This window comes from Equus przewalskii, chromosome 5 (assembly GCF_037783145.1).
Source record: "Equus przewalskii isolate Varuska chromosome 5, EquPr2, whole genome shotgun sequence".
In the NCBI taxonomy this organism is placed as follows: Eukaryota; Metazoa; Chordata; class Mammalia; order Perissodactyla; family Equidae; genus Equus; species Equus przewalskii.
The window spans coordinates 26506683-26519434 of record NC_091835.1 but is presented as its reverse complement, the minus strand read 5'-3'; the positions used below and the strand labels follow the sequence as shown (position 1 = coordinate 26519434).

The following is a 12752-nucleotide window of genomic DNA, read 5'->3' as shown; positions in this document are numbered from 1 at the left end:
GTCTGGAGGAAAGAACGCTGCATTTACACAAGCCAGGTTCAAGTCCAGCTGTTCTACTTTGCGGCCGTGCACACTTGGGCGAGTTGTAGCAAGCCTGTGCTCACGACCCAGGGACAGAAAGGCCACGACAGGGCTCTGTCAACTCTCCAGTCTTCCACAGGTGCCAGGTGCTCAGATGTGAGGGCAGGTGATGCTCCCACCCCTGGGCCTTCCTGTGACTCAGTTAGGCAGTAATGAGAGCTTCCACCCATCACTCCGATGTACTTATTCCACCCACGGCACTTCCAGAACATCGACTTGAAGTTCCAAAGTAAATGTGACTGGTACTTTTGTGGTAATCGCCTTTTGCCTTAAAATTAGGTTACCATGGTTACCAATCATCTTCACTGGCACAGAGAGCACAACGTTAGTCTAAAAATTAGTTTTGTTTTTTATAAACTTGTTTTTATTATCATAGGGGTAATGCATGATTATTAATACCTCAAAAATCCATACATTGCGTATAAATCTAAAAAATGCAGAAAGTACAAGACCTTCTAAAACCACTGTTCAGAGGCCCTCAACAACAGTTTGATGTGTTGTTCTCTCTTTAGCAGGTAAAACTACAAATTATTACTTTTAAAATAAAAATAAGATTTTAACATGCATCTTGTTCAGCAATTTGCTTTTTTCACTTAATATCTCTTGGACATCTTTCTGTCTGTTCTTACAGTTTCTCACATTCTTTTCAATGTAAATTTATTTTCTAAGCAAACAAGGAAAAAAGGTTTAGATCATGGTTGGGGAGGGTGAAAAACCACCACTATGGGCTGAGAACTTACTCTTCTCATCCCTAAATTCATTTTGTTGTTGTTAGTAAAACAATAGGAAGCTATTGGGGTATCTTCTACATAAAACAATTTTCCTAACATCTAGGCAATTTAAATCAACCCTCAGGCCTACAAATATAGTGAAGCAGGACTCAGAAATGACTTCTGTAAGACACTAGAAGCACTATTCTGAAATTAGTTTATATTACTATGGTAGGAAATAAAAGCATAGCAGTCAGCCACAACGCTTATTTCAAATCTTGATTTCTGAATATATGGTTAATAAAACAATTTTCTGGTTCTGTCTCAGACGACACACCAGTACCAACATCATTAGCAGTAGTATTTGCCTTCAGTGGGATTAGAAAAAACTGCATCCTGCCTCCAAGCGCCGTAGATGAGTCAGCTTGCTCTGGGAGTGCCTCCGAGGGTGTGCTGCTCCCAGAGGACAAGCCCACAGCCCCCAGGCCAGGGAGGGCCTCTAACCTGGCATCAGCAGATCCCTAGTTAGCCTAATAAGCCCAGGCTCACACAGCAGTCCTCCCCAGGCCTGACGGCCCGCCCCCCCCACCTTGGGCAGATCATGTGTAACTCGGCCACCCTCCCCCTGAGCGAGTTTCAGGTTAACTCGGCCTGGTACCTTCTGGGTCCTCGTCCCCTGGCTCCTCTCCATCCTTCAGGCTGTGCTCACTGAGGTCTGCCACTAGACCGCTGCTCTGCTTCTTCCCTTCTTCATCGCCCGATTCTTCAGATTCGACCCGCCTGTCAACTGAACCCACACACATCAGTAAGAATTCACATCCACTTTATGTGACTCTCTGAGGAACATGTAACACACTGACGTCCAGTTGAAGTCAAAAAGACTTCATTCAAAAACATTTGTTGAATTCAGTTCAACGAACATTTGAGTGTCTTCCACATCCCGGGCACCATCTGAGGTGTACAGTGGTGGGGAGAACTGGGGGGGAAGGGGGCAAAGCAGGGAGGCCACACAGGTACAAAGGTGAGTAACATACTATTCCTGCCCTCAGGAACTCAAGAATTACCAGGTGTTCTGAAAGCCCTGGGTCATCTGTGTTTAAACACACAGGGAAGCACCTCCTGTGCGCTCACTTTTGGCCTGGATATCCACGTAAGGGGACCATTGTACCCTTCCGCCACATACCTTCATCCATGCTCCACTATCCATTTGGCCAAGAAAACCAGCCCAGTTCAGAGGCCCACGTTCTGAAAGAAATCAAGACTAACTCAAATCAGACTGTGGGCAGGGGGGAGCTCTAATAAAAAAGGAGAAGACAGCCAATAGTACTAAATGCCCCATGTAAAGGTCACTGATGCTAATTGTCAGGACACAGAGATACCAGCTCTAAGCTTTAAAAAGCTGGTAAACAATTATTCTTTGAATTTATAAATAAGGCGATTAAATGTGGCAGACTGGTAAAAATTCTTTAGCAAGATAGCCAAATCCTTTTCCTTTTTCCTAACTTGTTTCATGACCTCTTTTGGCAGTGTGTCTCGAAGACCTGAAGCACTAACAAACTACTCGGAACTATCAATCACACGGAAAGCACCCTCCTTCCTGACTAGTCTACCTACAAGGGGTGTGCTCTTTGAGAGGAAGGAAGTTCTAGTTCATCTTTTATCTCCCGCTGGGCCTAGCTAAATAGCAGTCAGAAAAGGACTGCTGGACAAAACAAGTCCCTGTGAAATGCATCTCCCAAACCACCCCCATTCCTTCTTCCCCGTCCCGGCAACTGCCTTGGCTCAGCAGCTCATTACCTATGGCCTGGGCTCCGCTCAGCCTCCTAAATGGTCTCTCTGTGGCTTGTCTGGCTCTGTCTAATCTATTCTCCATTACAGAGAATCTGATCTTAGACTCCAAAAATTTCTGGAACATCAGTGGCGTCTCCTGAGTTTGCACCTTGCCTCTAGAGACAATGCTTTGGCAGGCTATTTCCTTTTCCAAGCCTCAGTCTCCTCATCTGTAGAAGGGAGCTAGTATAGTACCTATATCTCAGAGTCGCTGGCAGGCTTCAATTAGAAAAGGCACAAAAGGAGACAGCATGTGCAGGACATGCAGTTGACACTTAATATATTAGTTATCACCAGGCACGAGGTGCTCCATGGTCAAGGCTAAGGGAAAGCAAGTTCTACTGGGCAATGGGCTGGTGCTGCTGAGCTCTGGGCGGGAGGCCTTAGCTCACGAAGGGCAGCCAAAGTGAAACCTGGGGCACTATCATGAGGGCAGCAGGGGGTTTGGGGACAGCAGATCAGCATATAAGGTGACTCTGGGGCACTGGGGACAATGGGCTGGCTCAAGGTATTGGCAGTGGGAATGGAAGAGGCATTGAAGATCTGCAGATATTAAGGAAGCAGAGGCGTCAGAGCCTATCGATTAACTGGGTGGGTGGGAATGGGAAAGAGAGAAACGCCTGGGTTTTGCATGTCATTTACCAAGACTTGGAAACAGCTGAAGAGGACGCAGGAGTAGATGGCGGAGGGAGAAGGGAGATAGGAAGAGGTGTTCCTCATTTAAAAAGATCCAAGAATCTCAAAGTCCAAGACCCTTCATGCCCTTCACACCCCTCCACCAAGGACCATCTCTCGCCAGCCTCACTGGCACTCTTCGCCCTCATCCAGTATGACTTGTCACTCTTGGTCAAACTCTCCTCCAAACAGGCCACCTTCCTTCACACCCCTTTGCCTTCCTCTGTGTGGTTCCCCTTGCCTGCAGTGATTTTTGATCTTTCCCCCACCCTATCCCCTGCCTGGCTGATCTGCACTTTTCCTTCAAGGTTCAGCTGGGAGCTGGCTTTGGTTGCGCAGCCATTACTCCCCAAATGCCAGCTCTTCCTTAGGCCCCCCTGCCCAACCCCGTTCTGCATCTTTCTTCCCTAGCACTTTACACATCAGACAGTGGCTGCTCTTCTGGAGCTCTGTACCCACCTTGAAACCAGAGGAGCCAAAAGCTCAAAACATAACATAAACACTCAAAGACATGACTGACTCTCCATCGCGGGGTGAGAGCGTGCATGTGTGTATATAATTACATGCATACATAGTATACATATAATTTTTTTTCAACAAAGCGAAAGGGTTGAATTCAATCTTTCGGGAACTATGGTAGCTATGAAAACAGGCACCCGCCCTTCTACGACTCAACCTCTGGGCTCCTTGTCACCCCATCCCCACATTGAGAGGGCCCTTCTCCACTCCGCCACGTTCCCCAACGAGCCGACGTGGGGGGGCCCCACGGCGCCCTGCGCCTCGGTGTCCTCGTCAGCCGCCCAGGGACCGACCCGCGGATCAGGCTCAGGGGTTAGGTGCGAGGCCCCCACCCGCCGGAGGGCGCGGGGCCCGCGGGACCACCGCATCGCCACTCCCACCTACCCGCGCCGCCGCTCGCCCCTCCCTCTGCCCTGAGTCCGGCGCCTCCCGGGCCGCCCGCGTCTTCCCGGCCGCTGCCCCCTGGGCGCGGAGTTCCCGGGTCCTGGGCCGCCCCCGCCCCGCCGAGCCGGCAGGCAGCTGTCAGGGGGCCGCGCGGCGGGGTCCGGCCGCGGCCAGAGGCGGCACACCCCGTTTCTCTCGGGCAAGGCCGGTGCGGGCCGCCGCCCTCCGCCCGCCGCCCGCCGCCCGCCGCCCGCCGCCCGCCGCCCGCCGGGCCCTTCGGCCGTCGCCCCGCGGGGCCGCTCACCCTCCATCATCTCCTGCGACTGTTGCTGGCCCCCGCCGCGCTCCTCCGCCATATTGGCTGCTCTTCCCCTTTCCGGAATCTGTCGCCTCAGGCCCCTCAGCCAATCAGGGCTCCCAACTCAGGGCTGACCCAGCCAACGGAATCCCAGCGCGGGGGGTGGGCGGCTGACCCCAGACGCGCCTGCGCGGCCCCAGCGCTTCCTGGGAGTTGAAGTCCGTGCGCGAGGCCGCGCCCGCCCTCAGCCCCCCGCACCGCCAGTCTCACCTCCTCGGGGGCAGGTAATTTGAGAGCTCCCAGAGGCATCTGGTGGCGAGAAGCAGGGAGGAAGGCGGGGCAGTCGGAGCCGCACCCTTGGAGCCGAACCTGCAGGCGAGCGGAGAGGAGTCTGGGAGATGCTCTGGGCTCTAGAGGGGCACGGCCAGGCGGTCTCGGCATAGGGCTGCCAAGTGCCGGCCTCCGGGCCGCGTAAGTACGACGGGTCGGCCTTGTCCCGGCGTCGTCGCGCGGATCCAGCCCCAGCGCAGGGGCCGCCTCCGTTAATGCTCAGCGCAGGGCGCCCGCGCTCGTGCTGGGACCAGGGCAGGGGGCCGGCAGTGCCTGCAGGTGCCCAGAGAGCCGGTCAGGGCCCGGGATGCCGACCCAGCCCACTAAGAGCGCCGCAGCCTCCACCGGCCCTAGGCCCCGCGGACAAGCATGGCCCGTGAGGGAGCAGCCCCGTGCCCCTCGCCTCCAGGCGAGCTCCGCGCTGCTCACCCTTCTCAAACCCGAGACCGGAGGAAACTGCGTCCGCCCGACCTGGGGGGCGGAGGCGCCGTCTCTTTCGGCTCCTCCGAGGCGCCGTAGGGGGAGTCCGGTGCGTCCCTAGCAACCGTTAGCGCGGGCTTCTCAGCTCCGGCTCGCTGAGTCCCGCCCACAGGCACCATTGGTTGGCTCGTGGCGCATGTCAATTGGCGCGAGTCGCTCTGCGATTGGTCAGTGGGGCTACGGGCGAGGATCAGCTCTTTGCCGGCGGGGAGAAGCGAGCGTGGCCGGGTGACCCTTGCCGCCCCAGGTGAGAAGCCTACTGGAGAGGGGCGATCTGGGCTCCGCGGGGTGCCTCGGCCCGTCCCTGGCGCGGCCCTCGGACGAGCCCAACACGAGCTCTGTGCCCCTGCGCTACCCGCGCCCCCTCCTGCAGCCCTGGCCAGATGGTGGCCCGCGCCGTCTCGGCCGTTTGTCCCGCCCGGCGCCGCACCCTGCGGGCCCCGGGGCTGCACTGCGCCTACCGCCGCAACGCCCCGCCTCGGCCTAACCCACCCGCACTCGGTCCTCTCGCCTAAGGTTAACTGTGCGTTTTGTTTACTTAGTAGTGTCCATCCTCCTCCCAGGAGGTGAGCTCCAGGATGTGCCTGGCATCCATGAGCTTGTCAGTGGATATTTGTGGGTGAATGCTTGAGCCGCAGTGTGCATGTCCACTGCTTCCTGACATCCCCACTTGGATGTCCCATGCATCCCTGGGCTTTATCCTTAATCTCCTCTTCATCGGTTTTCCTTTTCCCAGAAAACGGCCTGAGCTGAAAACTTGGGATGTGGTCTTGATGCCTTTTCCTTTCTTACCTTCCACATCTCATCACCCAGTACTTCTGTGTCAACTCGATGTCGATTTTTCTCTTCTGGGCTCCCCTCTCCATCTTTCTGCCATTGCTTTAATTTAAGGCCTCATAATTTGCCTGGATTACTGTAAACCCTGCCCCCGCCTTGCCCCTGGAGTGGTCTTGCAAAATGCATATCTGGTCATGTTACTTCCAAGTGTAGAACCCTTAAAGTCAATCTTTGGGATAAAACCCAGACTGCTTGGGCAGGAATAGGCGGCCCTGGGAGTTCTACCAGAACTCAGTGGGCCCCCTCCACTTACTCTCCTGTGTACTGACTGCTCCCCGAGGGCACTGTGGGAGTCTTTGCCTTAAGGTGCCACTGCTTGGAAGGCTTCTTCACTCACTTTGCCCGGCTCAGCTCTGCTGATGCCTCTTCCACAAAGCCTTTGGTGACTTTTGGGATCTGGTTGGCGCCCTTTGCTTACCGCCATCATCCTGGGTATTCTTTAGGATGCCTTGATGCAAGAAACAGATGAAGTCTCAGAATGGCTCTGAGGGTGAGTAAAGAGCCTCCAAACCTGAAGTTCAGAAGAAGGCAGGTTTCACCCAGTGGCTCAAAATTACACCCTCGCCATTTTCTGCTCTGCTGTTCACTCTGTTGGCTTTATCCTGAGGCTGGTTCTGCTCCTGGTGTACACCAGCAGTGGGAGCAATTGGAGCTATTTGCTTCCTAGCTTTTGTCCTATTGGGAGAAAGGTGGTTGCTTCCAGAAGTTCAGCCATAAGAGCAAGGAGTACTTTCCCAGAAGTTCCTTTGCTTGGTTAAAAAAAAAAAGCTTTCCTGGGGTGGCCCAGTGGTGCAGTGGTTAGATTCATGCACTCCGCTTTGGAGGCCCCAGGGTTCGCAGGCATGGATCCTGGGTGCGGACCTACGCACTGCTTATCAAGCCATGCTGTGGCAGGTGTCCCACATATAAAGTAGAGGAAGATGGACATGGATGTTAGCTCAAGGCTAATCTTCCTAAAAAAAAAAAAAAAAAACCAAAAAAACCAACACCCAATAATTTCCCCACTCAAAATCTTACAGAAAGTCTTTCTAGTTTTCTTCTAAAAGTTTGGTGTTTTGATTTTCGCAGATGGTGTGTTGATAGCTCTGTTTTCTTTGTTTCCCATCTGGACAGTGAGTTGTCCCAGCATCTTCATATGAATGTGAATAGCCCATATTTCTTCAGGGATAAGTAATATTCCCTCAGTCCTATATCAAGTGTTCGTACATGCACAGCCCTTTTGCTGGGCTCCCATTTGTTCCTTTGATCAGTTCTATTATTCCTGCCTAGAAACCCCAACCCAGTAACTATGGTTTCATCTTGAATTTCACATCTGGTAGTCTGAGTGCCCTCACAGGGGCCTGGATCTGTGGATTTATTTCTTTGTTATTGAAGATCATTCACTCTTATCTCTTCAAATGTTTCCTCCTCTCTATTCTCTCTGCAGTTAGGTGTTAGATTGTCCCAGTCTTTGTGTCTTAACTTCTCTCTCATATTTTTATGTTCTTGTTTCTCTGTGTTGCATTCTGAGTTATTCAAATATATCTTCCAAATCGCTAGTTTTCTTTTCAGCTGTGACCACCTGCTCGTTTTACCCATCCATTGACATTAAAAGTTAACTTTATTGAGATGTAATTTACATACAATAAGATGTAGTGACGTTAAGTACCTAGTTCTTTGAGGGTTGAGACATGTTTCTGCAGTCACAACCACAGCCGAGTCATGGAACACTTCCTAAGTTACTCGAAGAAATTCGTTCATGCTCTTCCTTGGTCAATCCCCTTGCTCTCCCCACCACTGGCCCCAGACAACCACTGCTCTGCTTTCTGTTCTCCCTATAGATCAGGTTTGTCTTTTCTAGTGCTTCATGTCAGTGGAATCCTACAAGATGTGGTGTTCTGTGTCTGGCTGCTGTCCCCCAGCCTAACGATTCTTAGATTCATCCATGCCATTGTTTGTGTCACCAGTTCATTCGTTTTTATTGCTGAGCAGGATTCCTTAGTGTGGATGTGCTTCAATTTGCTTATTCTCCTCTTGATGGACATTTGGACTGTTTCCAGTGTGGGGCTATTAAGAATAAAGCTGGTGGTGAGGGGCTGGCCCCGTGGCCGAGTGGTTAAGTTCGCGCGCTCCGCTGCAGGCGGCCCAGTGTTTCGTTAGTTCGAGTCCTGGGCGCGGACATGGCACTGCTCGTCAAGCCACGCTGAGGCGGCATCCCACATGCCACAACTAGAAGAACCCACAACAAAGAATACACAACTATGTACCGGGGGCCTTTGGGGAGAAAAAAAAAAGGAAAAAATAAAATCTTTAAAAAAAAAAAAAAAGGACTAAAGAGTAAATGTCTTAAAAAAAAATAAAAAGAATAAAGCTGGTGTCAACATTTGTGTAGAAGTCTATGGTCATGTGCTTTCCCTTCCCTTGGGTAGATACCTCGGAGTGCAATTACTGTGTCCTAACTGGCAAACTGCTTTCCACAGTGGGTGTATGTCCCATTGTATATTGCCACCAGTAGTATACAAGAGTTCCAGCTGCTCCCCATCCTTACTAACACTTCATATTTCCATTCTTTTTAATTTTAACCAGCCTAGCAGTTGTGTGATGATAGCCCACCGTGGGTTTACTTTGCCTTTGCCTGATGACTAGTGACGGTGGACATTTTCTCGTGCGCTCCTTTGAGACTTGTACATCTTCTTTGGTGAAATGTCTGTTTGAAAGCTTTAACTCCACGCCCTTTTCAGAAAATCAGGTTGTGAGTCTTCTTGTGAATCCTTAGGATTTTCTCTGTTTATGGTCATGTCTTCTGTGAATCGAGACAGCTTTATGCCCTCCTTCCCCGTATGTATGCCTTTGATTTCTTTTTCTTGCCTTTGTGTGCTGGCAGAGACCTCCAGGACAGTGCTGAATTGAAGAGGCTCAAGGGACTTCCTTGCCCTGCTCCTGACCTCAGAAGGAAGCCTGCAGACTTTCACTGTCAGGTGTGTGGTCAGGTGTAGGTTTCTCCTGCGTGCTCTTTGTCAGGTGGGGGAAGGTCTCCTCCATTCCTAATTGTTGAGAGTTTTTCTCATGAAGCGGTGTTGGATTTTGTCAAATGCTTTTTCTGCATCCTTTGGTATGATTGTGTGATTTTTCTTCTTTGGCCTGTTGATATGGTGGCTTACACCAATTGACCTGCAAATCTTAAACCAGCCTTTCATTCCTGTGACAAGCCCTAGTTGGTTGTAGTGTTTTATCCTTTTTGCATATTACTTGATGGATTTGCTAATATTTTCTTGGGGATTTTTACATCCATGTTTGTAAGAGTTATTGGTCTGTAGTTTCCTTTTCTAGCAATGTCTTTGTCTGGGTGGGCACGTCGTCCTGGCCCCTTGGATGCTTCACTTGCTCAGGGCCCCGGCCTGAGCCTTCAGGCAGTGGCTCTGTCCTGCAGCTGTGCAAGATGTCACCAGGGAGGAAACTTGGTGATGGACACGTGGGTTTTTTCTGTATTTTTTCTTATATCTCTGTGAGAATCTACAAGTATCCAAAAATAAAAAGTTAAAAACAAAAACACAAACATCTGGTGCCAGTCCATCTCCAGATTCTCAGCCTTGGCCTTGTGTTTCTATTTTGTTGGAAGTTTCATGGGTGATTCTGGGTGCAGCCGGTTGGAGCCACAGGATTTGGGGAAAGCTGGGGCCGAGGGGGCCAAGCAGACCCTCCCACGCTGGCGGGCTCTTGTGCCGTTGGTAACGTTCTTCTTAACCTGCGAGCATTTTCAGTTTGTGTGGACCTGCAGCCCCCATCCTTTCTGCCCTGTTTTATTCCTGTTTTTCCTTTTCTCTTTCCCATCCCTTCCTATGCATTTCACTCAATGAGCTTCTTCTTTTAGCACGACTTTGGTACGAAGCTGTTTTTTAGGTTCCCGCCCAGGCTGGCAGTGAGTCCTTTGGGGCTGAGCTTAACTCAGCCTTGCGAAGAATTAGTTGGTTAAACTGCCTTTATGTTCTTGCATTGCAGACGTTGATCAGGTTCACTTTATTTTCTAATTGACGATTGTCCCACTGGCCCACCGTCTCCAGATGGAGGACGGAGGCTCCGCGGCCTTTGAAGAGAACCAGAGGTCCCTATGCGGGAGCTCCTCCTTGCCAGCGCCCACAGAGAGCCCCTCTGCGCAGACCACTGCCTCCGAGCCCAGCAAGTCCTTGTCCTCGGCCCGCAGACATCTGAGCAGAAGGAATGGGCTTTCGAAACTCTGCCAGAGTAGGATGGCGCTCTCAGGTAACCACCCTCCTGATCATTGTGGGCATCAGCCTTGAAAATGGAAGTGCAGAGTCGCTCTTGGCTTTGTTCAGTTATTCTGTCATTCTGCTCTTGCAGAGGAAAGGCGTTTGGGTGCCCGGTGCATGCTGGCGGACGACGCCAGCAGGACCCTTTCCTGCTGCATTTGTTCTGCTGATTCTTAGGCATGAAACTCTCCCTTTCAGGCAGCGGTTGGAATTTGCCTCCACGTTTCAGGGTCAAATTAGAGCAAAACGTTATTTCTTCGTTCAGAGTATGTGAGGACACCGTCCTGGGCTAGGCTGCGTGACAAGTGAAATATGGCTTTGCTAATTTGGTTCAGTAAATATTTACTGACTACACTGCAGGCTGATGCATTCCTCCCAGACACAGACAAATTAGACAGGCCCGTGGGCAGCCAACCTCACAATGTGGGCTGTGGGGCCCCCAGGGGTAGGCTGAGAACTGTGGGGCACCCACTGCCCCCCGTGCCCCCGTTCACTTCCTTCTCCAAGTCCTTCGGTGCCTCCAGAGCCCAGACACAGTGAGGAAGAGAGCATCACTCTGCCTTTGAGGGGCTTGTCGTCGGAGGGGGGTGCTCGAGGAGACAGCAGGTGCCTGCTTGAAGTTGGGTGGACCTGGAACAGTGAAGAGGTGGCCTGGGGCTGGAGGAAAGGGGCTCAGGAGAGGAGTGGCTGACAGAGGAGGAGGAGGGTTGGAGCTGAGCTCCCCGGCGTAGGGGACGGCAGGGCTGGGTGTGTTCAGAGGGCGGCGTATGCTGGTTTTTGTGAAGAGGGCCAGAGATGCTGCAGGGAGGGGCCGGGCAGGTCTGAGAGGCACTGGCCCACAGACAGGTTGTTGTGGTGGCTGCAAGGGGAGAAGAGGCAGAGCTGGTGTCACTCTGCCTGTCCTGAGGCACAAGGAGGGATCAAGCCAGGTTTGGGATTGGCTGCCTGGGAAGAGGAGGGCCAGGGGGCAGATGGCTGTGCAGTTTCCAGCCTCAGAGAATGTCAGGGTGAGGTCACGAACTGAGAAAGTCGACTCCTCTACAAAGGACCCAGCAGGGAAGGAGGGATGAGTCATGTTTGTTTGGCCCGTTTTTGAGCTGCTACAAGGATGGAGTTGACATTTACTGAGACAGGAAAGATGGGGAGCAGGTAGCTGGAGCCCAGGAAAGGGGTCAGGGCTAGGGGTGTAAGAGTGGGGCCATCAGCACATTTCTGTGTCAAGTGTATGTAAAGCCACCAAGGAGCGGCTGGGATGGAGTGGAGGTTCTGAGGCGGAGTCTGGGGTCCCACAGTGGTGAGAGGTCAGGAAGGTGGAGGGAGAAGGTACTCTGCCCAGGGCAGGTGGTTTGGGAGGTGGGGAGTGGCCCTCCGGGCCCAGTGCTGCTGAGGGTGGAGTAGGGTGAGGCCTGAGGATTGACCACGGGGTTGAGCATCTTGGGAGCCACTGGAGATGTTGCTGAGAGCAGATTTTCTGGAGTGGTGGGGAGTGAACCTGATGGGTGAATGAGAAGGGAGAATGGAGGGAGGGGGAGTGGAGACAGCAGGTAGCTCTTGACTTTGTGAGATTGTCCAGGAACAAGTGATGGGGCAGTAGCTGGAGGGGCTCTGGGTCTCAGAATGAGGGACAGAGGAGAGAGGGGATGTTTGCAAGAGAACCCCTTGGAGGGTGGGCGGGAGGATCCGGAGTGTTCCTTACACAGAAATAAATGTTGAGCTTGGATCCTTTGTGCTTCTGATGGGACATGGCTCTGTGTGGCTGCGAGGTGCCTGGTGGTCGTGTAGGGGGACTCTGGGGACCGTTCAGACGCATGATTAGAGAGTCAACTCTGCAGTTCATTTATCCTTGGATTCTGTGCAGGAGATGGGTGCAGGGGCTGTGTGCTTTGTGTGTCACCCGAGCTGGCAGCCATGTGAAGTCTAAAGCTTCCTTTCCTTTTCTTTCCAGAAGACAGATGGAGCTCCTACTGTTTGTCATCGTTGGCTGCCCAAAATATTTGCACCAGCAAACTGCACTGCCCAGCCACGCCTGAGCAGGCGGACCTGGCCGGGTCCCTGGGCAGCACGTCCTGCTGCTCCCTGCTGCGCGGCTTGCCCTCAGGGTGGTCTGTGCCCCTGCTCCCAGCCCCCGTGTGCAACCCGAACAAGGCCGTCTTCACCGTGGACACCAAGACTACGCAGGTATTTGGTTCAGTTTGTGACCCGGCTGTGGGTTTGGGGTCCGTGCCTTCAACCTGTAAGCTCAGACAGGAATTTGTGTGTTTTAAGTGCAATTAGAAAAACGTCTGGTTTTGCCTATTGTAGCAAAATAGATATGAATTTGGAGACCTAAATATGAATCAGGCAAAACAAACTGAAGCCTCT

At 52.3% G+C, this 12752-nt stretch overlaps 2 protein-coding genes across 23 annotated transcripts in view; one reads left to right on the top strand and one right to left on the bottom strand.

Moving 5' to 3' along the window:
* The window catches only part of PPP1R7 (protein phosphatase 1 regulatory subunit 7), a 31710-nt gene extending 26258 nt beyond the window's left edge, over positions 1 to 5452 (bottom strand). For 3 of the 10 annotated variants that reach the window (XM_070620281.1, XM_070620287.1, XM_070620286.1), the window contains exons 1-3: positions 4504 to 4770; positions 1975 to 2036; positions 1450 to 1578 (exon numbers count right to left, since the gene is read on the bottom strand). In XM_070620281.1, coding sequence (XP_070476382.1) covers positions 1450 to 1578; positions 1975 to 1984 — 139 coding nt within the window. In that variant the 5' untranslated portion in view covers positions 1985 to 2036; positions 4504 to 4770. Of the gene's footprint in view, positions 1 to 1449; positions 1579 to 1974; positions 2037 to 4199; positions 4290 to 4503 lie in introns of those variants that run through there. The other 7 variants (XM_070620280.1, XM_070620285.1, XM_070620284.1 and 4 more) reach the window with 5 other exon arrangements.
* PASK (PAS domain containing serine/threonine kinase) overlaps positions 4642 to 12752 on the top strand; it is a 36442-nt gene continuing 28331 nt past the window's right edge. For 5 of the 13 annotated variants that reach the window (XR_011540210.1, XR_011540212.1, XR_011540211.1 and 2 more), the window contains exons 1-3: positions 5413 to 5554; positions 10123 to 10383; positions 12337 to 12569. Coding sequence is in view for 10 of the 13 variants with exons in the window: in XM_070620242.1 (XP_070476343.1) it covers positions 10185 to 10383; positions 12337 to 12569 (432 nt within the window). In the remaining 3 variants the exon portion in view is untranslated. Of the gene's footprint in view, positions 5555 to 9007; positions 9102 to 10122; positions 10384 to 12336; positions 12570 to 12752 lie in introns of those variants that run through there. The other 8 variants (XM_070620244.1, XM_070620248.1, XM_008527203.2 and 5 more) reach the window with 8 other exon arrangements.